Source organism: Oryza sativa, chromosome 7 (genome assembly GCF_034140825.1).
Source record: "Oryza sativa Japonica Group chromosome 7, ASM3414082v1".
Taxonomy (NCBI): domain Eukaryota; kingdom Viridiplantae; phylum Streptophyta; class Magnoliopsida; order Poales; family Poaceae; genus Oryza; species Oryza sativa.
The window spans coordinates 21,005,174-21,028,104 of record NC_089041.1 but is presented as its reverse complement, the minus strand read 5'-3'; the positions used below and the strand labels follow the sequence as shown (position 1 = coordinate 21,028,104).

The following is a 22,931-nucleotide window of genomic DNA, read 5'->3' as shown; positions in this document are numbered from 1 at the left end:
TACAACTTTGTTATTAAAAGCTATTATAAATGAGATCGTTCAGGTGGCTAATATTCATTACAGGCTTTGATATATCTATTATTACGGGGAATTGTTCAGAAAGTTCAAAGTTTGAAAATTTCTAGAAAATTCATATTTGGCCCAATCGAGGTAAACCAAAAGTTTTATAGATTGTTATCTTTATTTATTATTTTCTTTGATATGAGCTACTTAATATTTCTTTTAGTATGCCCATTCATTATGCAATATATCAACATATAGAGACTACAGGACATAAGTGAACAATCATATCAAAAGAAGTATTTTAAGGAAACATCGACCCAGAATGTTGTAAGGTTGAGAACTTCTGTTCACCTTAATCGGACATAAAATGAATTTTCTAAAAAAGTAAAGTTTAGTCATTATCAAAGAATAAAGAAAAAAGGGTTTTGTCAGCAGACTTCTTAACGAAACACCCTAAAATGATTTTTACAGGCAGACATTTTAAAGAGTCGCCCTTAAAATATTTTTTATGGTCGGTTCACATAAGGGAAAGCCAGTAAAATTTTGCGTCTATAGATGCCTACAAAAATCTAAAATATTTTTTTTGGGGGGTTCTTTTTTACAGTTAAAAAAAATCAAAAGCATGATATTCATTTTTACATGTGATTCCTTAAGAGAGTTGCCAGTGAAAATCAATTTTCACGGGTGGTTGTGGAATGCGTCCATAAAAATCATGTGATTTTTACATGCCATTAGTTATAGGCCGATTGAAAAACACCCATGTAATGAATTACGGACCACATGCAAAATATTTGGGTCGTTTGGTTCTTAACTAACATTGCCATAACTCACTTTAGGCAATGTTAGACAAGTGTGGCTTTGCCACATTTTTTTGTGGCCTACAAATTGTAAGCCACACTTGTAGCAAAGTTAGACAAATGATTGAGTCTATGACATGTGGGGTAAGATGATAAGAAAGTGTGGCTTGCCATAACTATGGCAATGAATCAAACATAAGGCTAAGGAGGTGTGGCATCCTAAAGTGTGATGTGGCAAGTTAAAGCATTGAACCAAACAGCCCATACTATCTCTATCCAAAAATATAAGAACCTATGATCGGATAAGACATATCATAATATTACGAATATGAACAAGCTTTCTATTTGTGCTAAGATGTCTGAAGCATTGAACCAAACAGCCCATACTATCTCAATCCAAAAATATAAGAACCTATGATCGGATAAGACATATCATAATATTACGAATATGAACAAGCTTTTTATTTGTGCTAAAATGTCTCATGTGATATTATATTATTATATTTTGGAAGAGAGAGTGAGTATTTTCGTACCAGTGTACGACAAAGCTAGGATCGACTCCATTGGCTCCATTTTCAAATTAAGCTTTACAAAGAAGCAGCAATATTGCTGTATTTTGCAGCCTATATGTATCAACTTGCACTTTCTTTCGCTGTCCTGACTTTGTTGTCTTTATGGTTTACCTTTTGGACTCATCTGTTACGAACATGGAGGCCAGCTCGAAGTGCATGCATATGGAATGCCAGTCCGGTCCTAATACTTGCACAGTTGACCCCGAGCGCGTGGTTGCCACGTGCACGCACTCTTGCACAGCAGTGTGTGCCTTCTATTTGACGCTATTTTATTTTTTTTATTTTTAGCCCAAGATAATGACATGTCACGGCAGAGTAAAAAAGTGCAGTGTGTAGACTCTTCTGGAATGCCTCGTACGGATCAGTTTACACGCATCTTATAAATTTCGTTTAGTCATCGCTGATGACATATTTGAGTACTACTTATCCCATGCGGCTATGCATGTACGAGATCCGTGTATACGAATACACGTATTGCCAGTGCATATATGATCATACATGTGCATGTGCCACTGCCCACTGCCATACGAGACTTTGGATCCTCCAAGTGCATGCATGCAGGCAGGCTCCAATTCGTGCTGCAACTTCAACAAAATAAATTGATTCGCCTCGCCTAGCTGATGTTACAAAATGGCGGACGTATCCAAAACGAATAATACTTGGATGAAACAACTGAAGCTCAAAAGAGTCAGGGGAAAATTAATGACTACAAGTTTGTTATTGATCTGTTCGACTTCATCGAAAAATCCCAGCCTCGGCTCGCGCCAGAAATATGTTTCCAACACACAGCAACGAACATAGCCTTAGTACAGCACAAACTAGCCACTTCTATCAACGACAAACTGGCCTACTAGAAACAGCGCGGGAAAGTTAAAAAGCTCAAGCTCGGGTTAGATAGCACTGCTTTCTTCAAAGCGCATGCCTACAACAACTTCGGACGAACCTCCATCAAATCGATCAAGGCGGCAGGCACCGAAGTTTCTGACCACAACAGCAAGGCACAAGTCATGTTCAACTATTACTCGCTCATCCTAGGATCTGCTGAATCCCTGCAATGGTCTCACTACTTAAAAAAAAAAACGTATAAGTCGGCACTATACCTTTAAACGAAGATAGGTATCGATTTTAGAGAAAAACCAACATCAATAATAATAATATAGGTGCCAGTTTTTTTAAAAAAAATCCGGCACCTATAATATATTATAGGTGCCGGTTTATTAAAAAATCGGTATCTATAACATATTACATGTGCCCGTTTTTTTAAAAAAGGCACACATGAACACACATTCCATCAAGAACACACATGAACAAACATTCCATCAAGAACACACATGAACAAACATCAAGAACACATATGAACATAAGAACACAACTTGAACATATGCTTCTTCCACCGTCCCGGCCGCCGTCGCCCGGCAACCTCTGCCGCCTCCACGCCATCCGTCCCCTGCCGCCGGATCTAGCGGAGGGAAGGACGTCGTGGAGACGGCTGCGGCCCGGCGGGGGTGGGAGGGTCGGCGCCTCCCCCCCCCCCCTCCGCCAGATCCGGCGGGAGGGGACGTGCAGTGGCGACGGCAGAAGAGGCATATGTTCATGTTGTGTTTTTATGTTCATATGTGTTCTTGATGGAATGTGTGTTCTTGATGGAATCAGTTATCGGCTCAACTGCAGTCGAGCCGACCTTTTTTTTTTCAATCGTGGAACCTCAAAGGTGCCGGTTCCTAAACCGGCACCTTTGATTCACCATATCAGTGCCGCCTCCGGGGTGTCGATTGGGAAATCCGGCACCTTTGGAAGTTTCACAACCGGCACTTAAGGGCTTTTCTGTAGTAGTGTCTTTTCAGCTTGGAATGCTCTACGACACAGTTCAGCCTTCAGCCTTGAGCAGTCTGATGGGCGGCTTCTCCAAGGAAGAAACACTCTTTGCAATCAGGCAGATGGACAGAAACAACGCCCCTGGACCTTATGGCTTCGGGCCAAGTTTTTACCAAGCAACGTGGCATCTCCTCAGCACAGAAGTGATGAATCTCCTTGAAAGATTCTCGCTACAACATGTCTATCTTGAAAGGATAAATCGGCCATACATTGTTCTGATTCTGAAACCTGGAAAAGAGAATACACCAGATGGTTTCAGGCCGATCTCTCTACAAAACTGCTCGATGAAAATCATTACAAAAGTGTTGGCAAACAGACTTCATCGTATTCTGCAAGAGCTAATCCATTTTGATCAGAGAGGTTTTCTCAAAGGAAGAAGTATCACTAAGAATTTCATATTTGCGACTGAACTGATGCAAACCTGCTTCGTCAGAAAATGCCCAACCCTAATCCTCAAGCTGGATTTTGCCAAGGCATTCGATTCCATCAGCTGGGATAGCCGCCTCCAGATCCTCACCGCCAGGGGCTTCAACACCACTTGGAATACATGGATTCAGAATATTCTTTCAACCTCTAAGTTAGTAATCCTTCTCAACGGAGTCTCGGGACGCTGGATTAACTGCAAGCATGGTCTTCGCCAAGGAGATCCTCTATCGCCACACCTGTTCATTCTTGTAGCTGATGTTCTCCAAAGACTCCTCCTTCACAATGAGAATCTCACACCCGATGTGCCCAGACAGCCCCTGTGTGACAATACAATACGCAGACGACACTTTAATCATATGCAATGCTTGGGTCACAGGTGCCAGATCAATGAAATTCTCAACTGCAAGAAGGAAAGCTTCCCTTTGTCGTACCTAGCTAGGACTACCTCTGTCTCTCCCCATAAGCTGCGAGCTCAGGACCTCAATCCAACAATTGCTAAAGTGTACAAGTACCTAGCTGGATGGGAGGCAAGCCTGCTCTCATATGCCGAGCACATAGTCCTTATCAACTTAGTCCTGAACAATATCCCAGTCTTTGCTATGTTTTCCTCTAAGCTCCCAGGTTGCAAAACGACACACTGCTAATCAAGATGTTGTTCCATCCGCATAGCTCAAATTCGTCGTGGTCTATGTGGCTCTAGTAGGAAGCTGAGGACAAATCGTTGGCGGATGACTTGAACCTTGGACCCCTCTGGCGCTCCCTCCAATCTCTCATCCCGACGGTTCAAGACCTTTCAAGCGTCCAGGTGGGGGATGGATTCCGCACGTCCTTCTAGTGTGACTCATGGCTCTGCAATCAACCTCTCAAGCTTCGCCTCGCTGCCCTTTTCTCTCATGCAGTGGATCAGCTAGCCACTATCAGGACTGTTCTTTGCAGAGGACTAGCCACCTGTCTTGTTCCTCGCTTGTCCTTAGTAGCCCAGTATGATTTAGCTCTACTTAAAGTGGAATTGTAGCAGGTCATTCTTCAAGGCTGCCCTAACAAAAGGAAAAGTAAAGGAACTCCCCATCTTGAAATCATCCTGGCCAAACAAAACTATGACTCCAGGATAATGCTGCACTAAATCTGTCCAAACTGGAGCTTCGTCTGGAACAACAGAGCGCCACTAAAGGTGCAATTCTTCGCCTAGCTTCTGGCAAAAGAGCGACTCCCTACAAAGCATAATCTCATCAAAAAGGGAATTGTTTCAGTTGATACATGTGATATCTGTGCCAATGCCTCGGAGAATACCAGGCACTTCAACCTGCACTGCCCTCGGGTCAGGACAATAATCAGCGTGAATATGATGGGTCAGGACGTCAAAAACCTGGCGAACATTAAGCCCTCTGGGGGATTACCGGCACTCCATTTTCAAGTTTTCTTCATGTTATATTTTTGGACGCTCTGGAACCATAGACATGATGTTGTCTTTCGAAATGCAGCCCCCTAACTTCAGTTGGTTTTGCTTAAGTGTGTTGAAGAGTGTGGGATATGGCTAGAACGAATTAAGCGCAACGATCGCTTTGTAATTGCGATTTGGAAGAACATTTTCTCCTCTTCCCTCCAACCTCTAAATGTTGTGTAGAACTGCCTTTGTAACATCAATAAAATTCAGGTGGGGAATCCCCCCGGCCCCCGCGTGACTTGTCTAAAAAAAATTAGTACAGAACAACACCGTATAAAACGACAAATTATCTTCTATTTTTGAAATAGATCGAGTTAATTTTCTTTTGGAGAAAGGCTAATCAATTATAATGTGAGTTAAAAAGTTTTTCTCTCAGTTTCACAACTTGCGTCGAGATTGTTGCACCACTTGCGCTCCGTGTCAGTTCCTGTCTATCTCATATTGATCTGTAGCTAGTTTTCGTAGTTTCGTTGGAATAAATTTTTTAGATGTTTAGGACATCGCAATGTTGTAAAAAAAAGTAACATTAAAGTCTCTAAGGTGAACAATATAGCTATTGTGACATTGAAGCTAAGTCATAACAAAAAAAAATAATCATAAGTTTGCGATTGGTCGCTAGCGAATAAAAAGATCAGAGAATCTCTCTTCTCCCTCTGCTCCATTCTCTCTCCACCTAATAAAAGGCTTATTTGGATAGTTTTTATTTATTTATGAATGAGTTACATATATTATTTATCGAGAACTTAATTTCGTGCTAAGGTAACAACTACGATCAACTGACAATAGGACCTATTTTAATGCTATATGTTGCGTAACAAATATTAGCCTTGCCCTTAGATCTATTTAGATATATGGTTTTGGCCGGTTGTACTCCCCGTGATGTTTATGGTGGTATTAGAATTGTTTAGAGGTTAAAGTACTCTATGTACATCTTTATGAACAACGGATGTGTTTGCAAGGTTTTTAACAAAAGATTTAAAAATTTGTCTCCTAATTTTTGATCATTCAATTTATCGGTGGCACTAGCTATATGGTGAGGATCATTGACTTTCCTATGTGCTCTGTTGGTTTGCTATAAGAATGAAGTTGTTGGCCAAATAAGATAATCACCGTAAGAACTAAGATAGCCAGATAGGAGCTATTGTAAGTTGTAACCAAGGCCTCTTATACTAAGTAGAGTAAGAGTATATAATACTTCCTCCGTCCCAAAATATAAGCATTTTTAGACTTCAACACAGTCTTCAAGGTGCTACTTTGACCAATAATATCTATAAAAGTAAGATGTTTTAAATAAAAGGAGTTGCATATTATGATAGTTTGTTTAATGATAAATCTAGTAACATCTAATTTACATTATTGATCTTTTTTTTCTATTAATACTCAAAATTAAAAATGTTTGACTTGACACTATTCTAAAAATGCTTATATTTTGGGACAGAGGAAGTAATACTTTTCACAGCATGATAGAACATCATAGCTCTTTTTTTTTTGAATGTGTTGAAGTATATATGGGACTGTGTACAAAATACTCGAATGTTTTAGCTAGGTCAACGATCATATTTTCTAGGTATAAGATATATAGATCAAACAGTTAAGATATCTCCCTTCCGGTCTTCTCCTTCATCCTACTTTGCTGTATCCCATGCCACCTCCTACCTCTCTAGTGACATCTTTGGCGCTAATGAGGCCCAACAATTAAACCGTGCTATCACTCCCAATGGTTAGGCCCCTTCCAAGCCACCATCACTTCTCTCCCCTATCCTTAGCTCGTGTCCGTTGTCCATGTCACCCGCTACACCAAAGCATATGAATGCACTTTGTTTAGGGCATCAGCAATATGCTCACAAACCGATAGTAAGCAATAAATACATCCTTACTACCGGGTAGTAAACATTGTGAGACTAGTACGTAATTGCAACCGGGTCATATCCCTACTGCCGGAAGCAAGGAAATAGAATATGCATGTGCACAGTATTTTCTGACAGCAAAAGCATTGCTTCTCCCAACCGTTGCATGCATGCTTCGTCCTTGCTGCGATTTTTTTACCCCATGGACTCCACCTTACTGCCAACTCACAGAAATAAGCAATGTGAAGCATGCCTCTCTTTATTACCGCCTGTTATCTAGGCCCACGCTAATACCTATGTAGATAGTATACATTGCTGATGCCCAGGTAGAGGCGTCTTAAGACATGCCGTACATGCATGTACCTCTCCTCTACTCTTGCAGTTGCAGCTGATCCTGTCAAGCTCCACCACCAAACCACTTTGTCCTGTAAGCTCATCTTTCCCACGGTTTTCACTGCCCCCACTGCCGTCCCTACATGTATACACAATAAATCAGTATGTCTTTTGATCATAATATCCAACATGTACTGTTATTAATTAACAATATGCTACTGTAGGATGTAGCCGCAAACCGTGCCATCCTTCTCTTATTATATGGATGGAGGTCTTGAGCATGAACAGTGAGACGTACAAGAGACCAATTCGGATAGCTACACACAAAGACGTCGTCGATCGTACAACTTTTCTCCATAGTTTTTAAAGCTACACACCCTTAGAATCATCAGTCTCTTTCTTGAGCAACAGCACACACGCCAGAAATGCCAGCTGCCCGGCCGACATTGGAGTAGAGAGGAGTAGAGAGCACCAAGTCGTCTTCTTCCCCCCGGCAATGCAAGACGACGTCACGACGACCCTGCTGGGAAACTAGTGCTCCATATACAAATGTCCAGAAAGAATCAGTTCGGTCGGTCAGATCCACCTGATCGATCGAGTAGCTCTGAAAAAGCGAGAATTTTATCGTTAAATTATTCCAAAGGCGCGTGGCGGACACGCACGGGACATGGATCTCGGGCCTCGGCTGGGGGGATGAACTAATTGTGGGTGATCAAACAGTTGTAGCGATGAAATAATTTAGCTGCAAGTGGAGGTCAGCCAGGCTGGTTTTCATCTGCCATTCTGCGTTCACGCGGGCGACGGCAATGCAACTGCCGATGTCATTGCTCACATTAGCACCGGCTCTTTTTTTCTAAAGCTTAATTGGTTCTCTGAATTTCTGAGACCACACGGCATTCGATTATTCGATCGATACATCGCTTACTATGGGCGATCGAGTTCATGCTACTACTGTCCTGCTACTCTCTCCATTTTAATTTGTAACCTAAGATTGAATGAAACTTAACCTATTATACTACGAATGTAATATAAACATAGGATATGTTCATATTCATAGTAGTACATATTGAGTATCATCTGAACTTATGATACTATATTATGAGATGGGGTTAATAATATATATACTATCTCCGTCTCAAAATATACCAACATAGGTATAGATGAAATACATCTTAACACTACGAATCTGATATATGGGCTATCTAAATTTATATTATTAGGATGTGTCTCATCCAATAGTAAGAGGTTTTAGCAGATTATAGGAGTATAGGTCTTTTGAAAAAGTTGATGTGTGCTTTGATTTGATTATTTACCACACCTTCTGAAAGCAAATTTACCACTTGCAAGAGGCCTGACTAGCATGTCTGTCAATGGCAGGAAAACTGATGTGGGTAAGTGCGACTAACCAGCTGTAATCACGAACATCGATCACGACTAGATAATGAACGTACGTCGACAAGGAACTTTTTTCAAGGCGAGTGATGCATATGTATGACATGTACGTCCATTCAGAAGCGTGTGCTGTGAGAGTTTTCTGCAGCTCGATCTACGATCGATATGATCGAATCCAGAGTAGTATCCAACAGGCAGTGCCAATACTGTACGCAAGACCAAATTAAAACGTACTCATATCCAACAGCAGCAGTGTACTATCTCTCGCTGCAAACCATGACTTCTTTCTAATCTTTCCAGTTGCAAGCCGATCTACTGATAATATAACTAACATATTGCATACGTACGTGAAATAACGTTATCCATGCTTAGCTTAATTCAAAGTTTGTTTTTATATATCAAGCAGGTGCTCATTGACATTGGTGAGAAGGACGTAGAAGTAACGGCGACACAACAAAATTAGTACTATACGTTAATCTTGCTCCGATCCTCTGCCGCCACCCCTTCATTTCTATACCCAACATTACTTTCACTAGCTAAGCATCTACTCCCTCCGTTTCACAGTGCAAGATTTTCTATCATTGTCCACATACATATGTTTAAATTCATTAACATCTAAATGAATATAGGCAATGCTAGAAAGTCTTACATTATGAAACGGAGGAAGTATTATTTTTCATATATATCTGCAGGCAGCAAGCGTACGCATAATCACAGCTTAATCAGCCGACATGAAAGTATTTAATCATACAGTACCACATTAATTAATCTCCCGCGAGGAAACATCTATCCCGGTCAAAGCCTGAGCATGTACACTTAAATATAGTTAATTAAACTAGCTAGCTCCTCCGATCCTCTTAATCCATCTTCATAAAAATTCGTGCAAAAGCATACACGGCATGCACTGTTCGTCCGTACGCTGCCGTCTCATTTCGCTTTCGTAGAACTTGCTCCAGCAAACAAACCCTGCTATAAATATGTACACCATACTCTTCGTCTCCACTGCAAGCAAAGCTAGAAAAACCAAGTGAAAACCTCAAAGCTAGGCACCACGCGTCAACGCATCATCTCCTTCAATCGTCTCCTTGTAGTGGCTAGTGTGCTCGATCTGAGCTAGCTTTGGTCTCTTTGCCATGGGAAACTGCAACTGCTTGGAGAGGGCGAGGGCGAAGGTGACGGCGTGGGGCGCGGAAGAGGGCGACGGCGGCGAGGACGAGTTCTGGGGCGCCACGGCGGCGGAGTTCTCCGGCGGCGGCGGCGGCGGGGCGCGAGGTGGTGTACCGTCGACGAGGAAGAAAGAGATCATCAAGGACGGCGGCGGCGGCGGCGAGGGTTCTTCTTCGCCGACGAGGCGCGTGAAGATCCGGATGACCAAGGGGCAGCTGCGGCGGCTGCTGGCCGGCGCCGGGAGGGGGGCGGCCGTCGAGGACGTCGTCGCGGAGATCATGAGCATGGGCGACGTGCACGTCGAGCCCGTGAAGGCGGAGGAGGGCGGCGGCGGCCGCCGGCCGCCGCCGTCGCCGTCCAAGCTGGAGCCGATACAGGAAGACATGGACGAGTAGCAGGAGCAGCCATGGAGGAGGATATGATGGAGATGAGCGTGAGATCGTCGGATGGATCGATCATCTGGAGATGGACGGTGGATGTTTCTTCACCGATTTTGCATGCATGCTGGCCTGCCTGTTTGTTTTGGATCTTGTTTGTATCTTTTCTTTGCTCTAGTTAAGTTTTGTAGGACGTACGTATCATGCTATATTAGAGGTAGAAATTAGGGGATATGTATATACTAATAGATGTGTACGCGACTACGCGTGCACATGTACATTTTTGTACTGGTATATGTGATGATATATACTACCTCCGTTTCAGGTTATAATACGTTTTGACTTTGGTCAAAGTCAAACTGTTTCAGCTTTAACTAAGTTTATAGAAAAAATAATAATATTTTCAACCCAAGATAAATTTATTATAAAAATATATTTAATTATTGATTTAATGAAACTAATTTGGTATTATAAATATTATTATATTTGTCTACAAACTTAGTCAAACTTAAAATAGTTTAACTTTGACCAAAATCAAAACGTTTTATAATCTGAAACGGAGGGAGTAGCATATTCCTTCTGTGTTTTTTATATGGGAAATATCTAGTGATAACTTCAAATAAGTGAAATACCCTGTGAAAACCATGTCTAGAAAGTTATCTCAATTTTCAAAAAAAAATTACTAAAGATAGACATAGGCTGATAGGCATGAAATATATTAACGTAACAAGCTAATAAAATAGCGTATAGCGGGTTGATAACAGATTATATTAGTGTCTGGGTAGCGGATGTAAGCTCCAATAATGAAATTAATGAAACAACCTTAAATTTAGATTGGACTATATCAATACTAACATAAGTTTCACTTAAAATTTATAAATTTAGATTACACACTTAATTAATTACTCATACATTACATAGCATAAAAAAATATGAATAAACCTATAGAGGGAAAAGATAAAGAAGATACACCACGTTAAGTTTTCCTATCCATACGAGGAAAACATCGTTACATCTTGGATTAATATTGCCATTAATCACAATCCTAAATAGGGGTTTGTTCGTAAATTTTCATTTCACTACTGATTACAATGCAAAACTAAGGGTCTTTTTGCAAACCTTTGGATCGCTACCAATAATTGTGATACAAAATATGGGAAATATGTAATGTAAACTCCCTATGTAGTGTAAATATGTAATAGTATAAACTCCATATACAGTATAAATCTGCAAACTACCGTTTCATCCTATGGTAGTTTACAGGTTTACATCATATATAAAGTTTGCATTATATTTTTTCCTTACAAAACATGCCCTGTTTTTTTTTTTTGATAGAAACATGCCCTGTTTTTTATGAAAGGAATTGAATTTCTGTCGTTTTATATTGGTAGGAGGAGATAAAAGAAAAAAGGTTTACAGTTTTACATATCTGTTACATGCAGTGCAAAGGAAACAACAAACATCTTTCGCCAAAGCCATAGACAAAAGTTGTGTTTTCGAACTAGTAGATTCTATGTGCTAGGCCGTGAGCGTCGAATTCTTGCATAATTACAAAATCAACCTGCTCTTCATTTTGGCTTGTATCTTGAAAAGTTATTCTATTCCTCTCCAGTGAGATGAGACACTCCTTTCTCATGTTGTCTGGTGACTCTTGAGTTTGGTCAGAGCTAATCACTACCTATTTTCCCGCGCTACGTGTCGAACGTCCGGAGATTTTTTTGCAAATCTCTGGACGATGTTGCATTATATGTTGAAAAAATGTTGCAATGTTTTATTGCTCGAAAAAAAAATGTTTCAATATGAATTGTTTTTTGACGTTACATCTTTCACTGAAGATAGTTTCACCGCTTTATCAAAAATGTTTCAAACGAATGCAGCACTTAAGAACGCTGATTGCAACGACAAAAAACACATTAGGTGCAACATTCAAAGAAATCAAATGCACAGAACTTTTGAGGAACATCTAGAAAACACATTACTGATTTAAGAAACGTATTGAAAAGACAGATTGCAACATCACAAACACACTGTGTGCAACAAAAAAAGAACACGTGGTGTGCAACAATCCTCGCTAGCTCGACCTTGTCCGAGCGCCGCCGCCGGAGCCCAGGCACGATGAAGGTGTGCTCCGTCGCCTCCTCCCCTCGAGCTGCCGTACCGCCGCGTCGTCCTCGTCCGAGCACCGCCACGCTCCTCCTCTCCGGCACCACCACCGCCTCGTCGCACCGCGTCTACCCACTTCGTGTCGATGCTAGCACAGGCATGGAGAGAGGAGAGGAAAATTGATGGTTGGAAATGAGGATAAGGTTGACTGCCGGGGAAAGAAGATGGAGAGAGTAGTTAGGTAGGAGTGGGACCCACTAGGTTAGCGTCCGATTTTTTATCGCGCGCCGGCCGACGTACGAGTTAAAGCATTTTCGCTAGAAAACAAGGTGTATTTTGTAAAAGTTCGGATCGTACGGTTCCAAAATACCTCGGCCCGGCCCATCATAAAACTTTGAGCAGGTCAGGTAAGCGCATACGTCAACCTGGGCCTCAAAAGTTTAATGGTCCTTAACTTGGAAGACCCCTCCTGCCCATCCCGGCCCGGCCCATGATTTCACCATCCTTCTCTGCCATCGACCGGCCACGCTCCCACTCCGCACACCGCCGCCGCCGCCGCCGCCGCCGATGACGACGACCGCCGCGCTCCTCCACCTGGTGATCCCAGGTTAGCGATCTCTACGCAGTACCCAGGTATGCTTCGTTCTCTGTTCGGGCCATCTTTCTGCCTCTCCAAACCCCTCCGGACAGACGGATCGGAGAGCTAATACAGAAGGAGAAGGGGGGCAATGCCGAATGCGTGACGGAGATGGGGAAATCTGATTCTGGAAATAGCTATGGGTAGGAGCGGAGAGAGTGATAGCGATGATCCCCCATCGATGATCAGTATCTAGGATTTCCAGTTCGACAGGGAGATGCAGCCTTTTTCAGAAGAAGCAACTTTGCCTGTGCGAAGACTGGAGCCAGAAAGACACACAGCATATGGTAGGTTAAGTGATCATCAGTTCATCAGTAGGATTTAGTTTATAGGATGATTACCGATTGCATCTCATTATCTTTGAATTGTGTGTTTGATTAATTTGGATACTGGCACAGGGGGCAAGCATCATGCATCATGCTTCCGTTTTATTTTCCCTTCTGTATTCTGAAACTAACGCTTAGCATTATGTTCTTGAGTTCTTCCATTTTATTTTTCCTTTTATAGCTCATAACCATTATCTATGCAGATATCTGTTACGAATAATTCGGATTCCTTGGAACACCTTTATGTAAGTTTCTCGAGATACCAATTTGGTTTTATTTACCTTTTTAAATTACAGGAAGGAACTGCCAACAGGGCTGTTTGAGAAACACGTATCCTCCCTCCACCACCAAAGTTTGATTACTATTGCTTAATTTGATCCAAAGTTTCTACATAGTATCTTTGTTTTCTTTTTCTCGTATGGTGATCTAATGATTGGGAAAAAAATGACCAGTAGATAATGCAAAATCAGTCATCTGATCAAAATTTCAAGTAATTTTCAGGCTCCTTTTTTCTTTTCGAAACTGACCAACGTTTTTCCTCAGTTTGTTGAGTTTTTTTAGATAATGGATTTTTCATTAATCCGGTCTCTATATCCACAAAGATATACACAACCAAAACATTACACGAGTTCTTGGACTCTAAATCTCACACAGAAAAACACACTAACACAAAAGAGAAAAGCTAGAAGACTTAGCTTCAACCTTCATCGAATACTTAATCTATCCAACCAAGTGCGAGAGGGGGAAGAGGAGAAACAGAACTAGTCCGTGCTACCCGTTGCCGCACCATCTCCGTCTCTGTAGAACTCAACCAACATATGCTGCCAACTGCTATGCCTAATGTCCTCTGTCGCTGTCCAAAACCACTTACGCCGCTGCCGCATTTTGAACGCCCATAGTGCGTCACGAAGCCGCCTTGCTGCGTTACCACCGTCTTCCGCACACCATCGAACTCACCGTAGCTCCTAGAGCATCGTAGAGTCATCCAGCATGATATGCACCTTGCCTTTACTGCCATCAACTTGCCAAAGATGCTCCATTGCCGTCCACACCTATCCGCAAGCAGACCTTGACGCCGACGCTCACGTGGCAGCTTCCCCCTCTAGGACGCCGCCACTGAGAACCTCCGTTGCCATCATCCTTATCTGCATCAAGCAAGTCGATGACCATCGCACCATTAGCCCGGCCCTGTCACCAAGATATCGACGACCACCATCCCCCACCCTCGCTTGGCCGTGAACAGAACGGGGCGTCGGAGCTCGCCAAGTCACTGCTGCCCCTAGGACGCCGCCATCGAGAACCTTCGCCGCCGTGGTCATAGACTGTCGTGGCCACACCACAACCATCGACCACCAACACCATGCTGTCGACCTACCATCACGGGTGGAGGGCTAGCCTCACCACTGTCCATGGCCGCCGGTGGCAGAGTAAGGGGTGGATGACTAGCCTCCGTCACCTTCCAATGCCACCGCCGCCCACCAACACGCCGACGCCTCCTGTACATCCTAGTCGCCTTAGCAATCACGACCACACATCACCGGAGCACCACCTCCACTATCAGCTCCCTCAGCCACCACCAGCACCCTCACCACCATCGCGCCGGCGGACCGCCAACGGGCGTCACCGCCATCGCCTAGCCGGCCGCCTAACGGGCACTGCCGCCACCAACATCGGCACCTCCATCACCGTTCGCCGGAGCTTCACCGCCACCGCATAGACGTCCACCAGAGCGTCCCCGCCACCTCCTGGCCGGCCGCCAACAGGCCCTGCCACCACCACCATAGCGTTGCTCGCCAGATCGAAAGTTGACCCACCGCACCGCCGCCATCCCAGCAGGCCCGCACACCGGCGAGCCGCTCTGGCGGCGGCGAGGTTGAAAAGCGGCGGCGGTGGCTAGGGTTTAATGGGGGAGAGGAAGAGTTTGGTTTGGGGGAGAGGAAGAGTCCAATCAGTTTGTTGAGTTGGCAATCAAAAGTGGTAAAATAGAAACAATATGGTAGACCCGGATGGCAAATAGTGTTATTTGAGAATGCACAATTGAGAAGATGACAAACAGTAAAAAAAACTTCTAAAATGCAGAGATCTCTACCACATACTTCCTCCGTTTCACAATGTAAGTCATTCTACTATTTCCCACATTCATATTGTTGTTAATGAATCTAGATAAATATATATGTCTAGATTCATTAACATCAGTATGAATATGAGAAATGATAGAATGACTTACAATATTGTGAAACGGAGGGAGTATATAGTACTGATTTGTTAAAGGGTGATCCAAAGCAAACCATACTAGTAAGAAAGAAAATCACACACACCCCACACAGGACTCATATATGTCCAGGCTTTCACCGGACCAAAGATATGCACGTTAATTATATTCCTAGTAATTGACGACGGAGCACTTCCTCCGGACCTCGCCATCATTCCCCGGCGGCGGCTGGAGGTTCCCCATATTCACCATGGCCTCGCCGAAGTCACCGAAGAACTCCATGTCAAAGAGCCCCGTCGCGTGCTTCTTGACGTAGGCTCCGGTGAAGTCGTCGTCGAGCAGCACGGCGTCGGACCGGAACAGCCCGCGGCGCCGCGCGACCTGCGTGTAGTAGCCCGTGTCGAACTTGGGCGATCTCTTGGGGGAGATCTCCACCATGACCCCCGGGTTGTCGGCGTTGGCAGTGGCACTGGCAGCGGCGCCGCACTTGGACCGGAGCTCGTTGAGGTAGGCCGGGTCGAGCTCCGGGTCGACGTCGTTGAGCCTGTTCCCGCCGGTGTAGTTGTAGAGGCGGTCGTGGAACGGCTGGCAGTGCGAGAAGCCGATGGTGTGCGCACCTAGAATGGTCACGTTAAGTAATTAAGATCGATGATTGCCGCAGTCGATCTGATGATAATTGATGATATCTTGTGGCGGAGCTGCACCCGATAGGACGACGAGATCCTTGGCAGTCAAGTTCTTATGGGCGAACGCTGCTTGCAGCTGTGCCATGCCTGAATTTGGTGGCGGGAGATCAACCGTCTCGGCGGCGTTCGATATTTTTCCATCGAGCCGCCCAGTTGGTACAGGCCAAAACGGGCCATTACTCTGAATTAGGAGTGCACAAAATTATATTTAGTTGCATCATATTTGTATGTACTCCATCTCATAGCCGTTGCTATAAACTCGAGTGCTTTCAGATTTTAGTTCTGCGTTTTCTGATTAGGCCAGCTTTAACAGAGAAATGGCCTTATAGGATTTTTTTTTTCCCCGATGTTGTATGCCGCATGCATGCAGGATGGAAATGGCCGGTAATTGTGGTTTAGGGCCTGTTCACTTTAATGTTATTTTCAACATTACTAAATTTTGGTAAAGTTACTTAAAAAAAATGGCTACATTTAGTTTGCTACCAAAATTTGGTAACTATCTAAGAAATCCTACCAAAATTTTGGTAAGTTGCCAAAATTTTGACAGTTATGCTAAAATTTGGTAAGGTTTTTTTTAACATCAAAGTGAACATGCCCTTAAGCTCGAAATGTGTCCCACAACAACTGAGATATTGAGTCGCATCAAGATAGCTGAGTTACCCAATGAACAGCGTCCCTGGCGGCAAGGGCGAGGATGTCAGCACACGAAACAGTCCCAGGACAAGCCTGCTCCAGCTTCTCCTTGATGCTGTCGATGACGTCGAACCCTCTCAGGCCTGCACTCGTTTCAGCTTCTTTCTCGGCGTCGACGGCGCCGCCGGCCACCGAGTCCAACAGGATCGACCCGTCGCATCCCTGCTTATATCACAAGCACACACATGAGTACATTGACACATATCAACACCACTGCATAAGCACTACTACTCATCTACAATCTCTGAACTCAGTATCTACTCACCCTGACGAAGCAGTCGTGGAAATGGAGCCTCAGGAGAGCGCCGGCGAGATACGGCGCCACGGATAGAACAGATGCAACCTCCTGCCTCACGGTCTCTTCTGCGCCGTTGCATGTGTCCCCGTAATACCCAACTTTGAGCTGTGCCTGCGCAGCGCTGGACGAGACGAGAGCTGCTGCTGCTGCTGCTACTAACACGACAAAGATTGCTGCCATCATCAGGGGGCTTCAATTCCTGAGTTATATATATGCCCCCCAGAAATTTGTGCTAATCGATGCAGGATCGATCGAGCACTACTATGTTGCAGCTTATATAGGCAGTAGATACGTTGACAAATCACAAATGGATCGAGGCTGGAGTATCTTCAGTAAAGTACGGGCTAGCTAGCTGTTGGAACCAAACCAAGTACTATCGTACATCGAGGTAATTGAATATGATGTATTCTTTCTTTCGGGGTGCCAAATTGCTAGTTTCATAGAACTTGCATAATTGGGGGTACACAAATGTCATCACTTGGAAATGATTTTTATTATACCTGTCGAGCGTACAGTGATTATGGTTGTGCATTCTTACATATAAATATTTGTTTATTAACATCGAGCTGATTGTCAAAGCATTTTGTTTAGGATTAACTCAATAATTCTCACACGGAAAGAAATAAGATGGAAGAATGGCATAAAGTTAGTTAGGAACTGCTTACCGTTACAGGCATATATATAAATATTTGATTACTCCACCCCCTCTTTGATAAGTCTGTCGGGCGCTTGGCCGCCTAGAGAGGCTGGAACATGGGAATCGCCGGGAGAATTACATTCGTGCAACCGGTTCTCTCCTCGCAACCGGTATACCTCCTAACCGTGCTAGAAGTGCACAACGAGTCACTGGAGGTCCTAGACAAGCAGTGCAAGCATTATTTCCTCCGGGCGGGATGTGAAAACCTTATGAGAGGAAAATCAAGGTCAACTCGACAAAAACCTACTCCCCCATCGCTAATGGCGCCCTAGGAGTGCTCGACTTGGTGAAGTTCTATTGACGGAAAACACGGCGGTCTGACCGATGACATCATGCTGGTCGGCCTCTGGGTGAAAAACCCGAGCCGCCAGAGCCGCAGCTGGTCAGACCGAGCCAGCAGCGGTCTGACTGAGCCTTGGCCGGTCTGACCGGCCGCTCTATGGCTGTCTGATCAGTCCCCGTGTCTCAGTGCATTTAATGCATTGCAACGGCTAGTTTTCTAGCCGTTGTAAAGTAGTCAGGTCTGACCGGAAGTGCACTTAGTTGGGGATTTTGACCCCAAACGGCTAGTTTTGTGAGTGGGAGTATAAATACTCCCCCACCAACAACAAAGGGGCTCTCTTGGCACTTGCTTCACTTACATACATCCCTTGCACACTCTCTCACCCACTCCAGTGCTTGTGTTCATCTATTTGGTGTGATTGAGGGTTGATTAGCCAAGAGTCAAGTGCGTTTGCTTCATTATAGAGCTAGTGTGGCACTTGATCATCTCCAAGCCAGGTCATCGCTTGTTACTCTTGGAGGTTGCCACCTCCTAAACGGCTCGTGAAGGTGTTTCCCGGTAACCTCTCCAAGGAGATTGTGCAGAAGGCCCGGCGCCTGTTGTGAGTGGTTTGGAGTTCACCACCTTCGGAGTGAATGAAGAACTACCCTTAGTGATCAAGGCTTGGGTAGTCCACTTCGTGGGCTGACTCCCTCCTTGCCCACCCCTTGACGAAGAGGGCTTGAGGTGGCTTCGTGGTTTTGAACGGTGAAGTTGGGCTCGCCTAGAAAACCGGCGAGTTTCTGAACCTTGGGTGATAAACTCCTTGTCTCTTGTCTCATTTACTTATTGCATTTACATTTGTGCAATTTACTTTAATAGAGACATATTTGAGCCCATATCACCCTAGGATTGCAAAACTTAACTTAGGTGTGCAATTTACTTTCACATAGACATATTTGAGCTCATATCACCTTAGGTTTACAAAACATAACTTAGTTGCGTAATTAACTTTGTACCTCACCAAGCCTAGCAACTTAGGTTAGTTTTAATTATGTGTCGTTTAGTTTTAAATCGCTTGTTCACCCCCCCCTTCTTGTCGACATCTTGATTCTACAGGGTCAGGGACAAGGAGGAGGAGGCGTTGTTCCCTTCGCGCGGCGAGGGCTTGACAATAAGGCTGTTGATGAGGGGGGCGCAAGTGGGGGAAGGTGGCGGCGGTTGCTGCAGCACGGTGTCGGCGTCGATCTCGGCACTGGTGGCGGGGGTCGGGGATGAGCACGCCGCTGCCACGGCGGCATCCGAGGAGGAGGAGGCGTCGTTCCCCTTGCGCGGCGAGGGCTTGACGACAAGGCTGCTGAGGGGGGCGCGAGCGGGGGAGGCGGTGTTGGTCTCGGACTCCAGCTTCGGCTCCGGCATCGGACTTCCTCGCTCCCCCGCCGCCAGCGTGACCGCTCGCCTCCGCCGCCGCCGCTAACTAGGAGGCGTCCTGCTGTGAGTCTGCCGCCACAGCGTTGCTGCTTAAGCCCGCCACCCTCGCGCCGCCGCTTGAAGAAACGGGAGATGGGGAGAGAGGAGGAAGAAGAGATAGGGTGAGAATGGCATGTGGGTTTCACGTCGCCCCCACCATTTTTTATTAACTTTTTTGGTGTAACTGACATGTGGGGTTACAATTTTTATTATTTTCTAAATCAAATTGCCACACAAGCACCATGTCAAAGCTACGTTATATGAAGACCGAGTCAAATTAGCCACGTAGGCGCCATGTCAGCTAAAACTGTCATCCAAACCGTCTTGGGACATATATATTGTACCGGTTTTGATATTTGAGGGACCCGTTGTATCTGGTTTTCTAGTTGAAGGACAAAAATCGGATTTGTTGATAAGTTAAGGGACCTTAGATGAACTTATTTCGTAAAAGTTCGGATCGTAAGGTTCCAAAATATCTCGGCCCGGCCCATCAAAAAACTTTGAGCAGGCAAGTGCATACGTCAACCTGGGCCTATAAAGTTTAATGGGCTTTGACTTGGAAGACCCTTCCTACCCAACCCGGCCCGGCCTATGATTTCACCATCCTTCTCTGCCATCGACCGGCCACGCTCCCGCTCCGCACACCGCCGCCGCCGACGACGACCGCCGCGCTCCTCCACCTGGTGATCCCAGGTTAGCGATCTGTACGCAGTACCCAGGTATGCTTCGTTCTCTGTTCGGGCCATCTTTCTGCCTCTCCAAACCCCTCTCCGGACAGACGGATCGGAGGGCTAATACAGAAGGAGAAGGGGGGCAATGCGTGACGGAGATGGGGAAATCTGGTTTTGGGGAATAGGTGTAGGTGGCGGCGGAGAGGGTGATAGCGATGATCAGTATCTAGGATTTCCAGTTCGACGGGGAGATGCAGCCTTTTCAGAAGATGTAAACTTTGCCTGTGCGAAGACTGGAGCCAGAAAGACACACAGCATATGGTAGGTTAAGTGGTCATCAGTTCATCAGTAGGATTCAGTTCAAAGGATGATTACTGAGTGCATCTCATTAGCTTTGAAATGTGTGTTTGATTAATTTGGATATTGGCACAGTGGGCAAGCATCATGCTTCCATTTTATTTTCCCTTCTGTATTCTGAAACTAACGCTTAGCATATGTTCTTGAGTTCTTCCATTTTATTTTTTCCTTTTAGAGCTCATAACCATTATTATTCGATTATCTATGCAGATATCTGTTATGAATAATTCGGATGCCTTGAAACGCCTTTATGTAAGTTTCTCGAGATACCAAGTTGGTTTTATTTATCTTTTTAAATTACAGGAAGGAATTGCCAACAGAGCTGTTTGAGAAACACGTATCCTCCCTCCACCACCAAAGTTTGAGTACTATTGATTAATCTGATCCAAAGTTTCTACATAGTATCTTTCTTTTCTTTTTCTCGTATGGTGATCTAATGGTTGGGAAAAAAAATGACAAGTAGATAATAGCAAAATCAGTCATCTGATCAAAATTTCAAGTAACTCAGGCTCCATTTTTCTTTTCGAAACTGACCAACATTTGGTTGGGATTATATCATACTAGAAGAAAGCAAAGACTACATAATAACAAGAAGGAGTCAGTCTTCTTGGCACGCTCCTGCCAAAATAAAGTTGCAACATATTACTGCGATTACTCAGGAATCAAATATCAAATATCCTCGTCATCGCCGGTTAGTAGGCTTGCCAGTCCTTTTAACCTCCTGTTTACCATGCCCAAGTTTCTTCGTGATCCGGTCAATGATGCGTGCCGTTGTGGATTCCTCATCACGGAACACTCTATCGTCCCCTTTCTTTCCAAATCTTCCAGGTGATGAAGACTGATGTGGATGAACATGGATTTAACCCCATTCTTCTCACTTCCACAGTAATTTGCAGTTCCTGAACTCCCAAGTAATTTTCAGTTCCTGTACTCCACTAGTGAAGGGGATTTCACTCACCAATTTTCGTCGGGCAAGCTTAGGGGCCCAGCCAAACTGGTCCTATATATCTCTCTGCTCTTAGGCCACTTCTATTTTCTTTCATTTTCTATGAAGTGCCCATTCTTTTTTCCGACTGAATAAAGCTTAGTGCAGTTGGAGCAAGGGCACTCTTATCATGCCACATGGTGATAGATAGTGGTGTCACAATCGATTTCCTCACACCCCACCCAGTTCTCAGCCATGGACATAAAAGAGCAGCTAGCTAGTAGCATGATGAACACGAGAATTAAGAATTATATAGATACTGCTGCTCTACCACCCTCTTTGGTGCACGTTATTATTCAGAGTTGAAACGACCACTTGAGATCAATCCCTTTTGGGGTTTTTTTTGGCTCCATGATAAAGAAAGAGATCAGAAAGCACTGCAAAAGTGCCATTCATTTCGTGCTCGTTGATCGGTTTCGTTAGAGCAGGTACAATAGCAGGCTATAAGCCAGCTATAAACATATTTTAAAGAGATAAAGGAAGACAGAGAAGAGCAGCGGGCTACAGATCTGTAGCCAGCTGCAGCACGGACTACAAGACGTAATATGTGTATGACAGGTGGGACCAAGTATTAATAGTATAGTAAGCAACTATTGTATGAATTGGCTATTACATTGGCTATAGAAGATTTGGAGCTAGTAGTGGGCTGCACTATTGACCTTGCTCTTAGAGCAGGTACAATAGCAGGCTATAAGCCAACTATAAACATAATTTAAAGAGATAAAGGAAGAGAGAGAAGAGCAGCGGGCTACAGATCTGTAGCCAGCTGCAGCACGGACTCCAAAACGTATTGTGTGTACGACAGGTAGGACCAGGTATTAATAGTATAGTAAGCAACTATTGAATGAATTGGCTATAGATAATCTGGAGCTAGTAGTTGGCTACACTATTAAACTTGCTCTTATCGTGCTGCACGAAAAGCGCCATGGAAGAAAGGCACCATGAGCATACCTCGATCGCCCAGGCGTTGGTTTTATCAGTCGACCTGCAATTTCAGATTCTCTGAACCTTTCTGGCCGGTCGAATTCTGAATTGTCTCCATACGGCCATAGTGGAGCACTTGGATTCGTTGGAGGACACCGGCCGTTTACTTGGTAAACAGTCACTGCTCACTGCTACATATGCCAGGTAACCCTGTGTGTGTAGCACATGAAAGTAATGGAGTCTGATCTGTGTCACTGTGTTCTGTGTGGCCTGTTTCAGGAAATGACCTTGGAAACAGTCTCTTATCTCTGCGAAAATCCAAGAAAAATCCTTAGAGCAGGTACAATAGCAGGTTATAAGCCAGCTATAACCACATA

The 22,931-nt window shown here is 44.4% G+C and overlaps 2 protein-coding genes and 2 long non-coding RNA genes across 4 annotated transcripts; 3 read left to right on the top strand and 1 right to left on the bottom strand.

The window, feature by feature from the left end:
- The first annotated feature begins 9,690 nt into the window (after positions 1 to 9,690).
- On the top strand, positions 9,691 to 10,567 carry LOC4343452 (uncharacterized). Its single transcript, XM_015790873.2, has one exon. The coding sequence runs from the start codon at positions 9,823 to 9,825 to the stop codon at positions 10,249 to 10,251; it is 429 nt and encodes a 142-aa protein (XP_015646359.1). The 5' UTR covers positions 9,691 to 9,822; the 3' UTR covers positions 10,252 to 10,567.
- Positions 10,568 to 12,816: 2,249 nt separating this feature from the next.
- On the top strand, positions 12,817 to 13,609 carry LOC136357213 (uncharacterized). The gene is made up of 2 exons (XR_010742404.1): positions 12,817 to 13,260; positions 13,503 to 13,609. It is a non-coding gene; the product is annotated as an uncharacterized lncRNA (long non-coding RNA).
- Positions 13,610 to 15,411: 1,802 nt separating this feature from the next.
- Positions 15,412 to 17,482, bottom strand: LOC107275918 (peroxidase 1-like). The gene is made up of 4 exons (XM_015790773.3): positions 17,156 to 17,482; positions 16,858 to 17,052; positions 16,216 to 16,378; positions 15,412 to 16,128 (listed from the first exon to the last, which is right to left on the bottom strand). Exons 1-4 carry the CDS (start codon positions 17,369 to 17,371, stop codon positions 15,683 to 15,685), a joined length of 1,020 nt encoding a protein of 339 aa, XP_015646259.1. The 5' UTR covers positions 17,372 to 17,482; the 3' UTR covers positions 15,412 to 15,682.
- A 2,734-nt stretch (positions 17,483 to 20,216) lies between these two features.
- On the top strand, positions 20,217 to 21,042 carry LOC112939584 (uncharacterized). Its single transcript, XR_003243334.2, has 2 exons — positions 20,217 to 20,609; positions 20,856 to 21,042. It is a non-coding gene; the product is annotated as an uncharacterized lncRNA (long non-coding RNA).
- Positions 21,043 to 22,931: the final 1,889 nt, after the last annotated feature.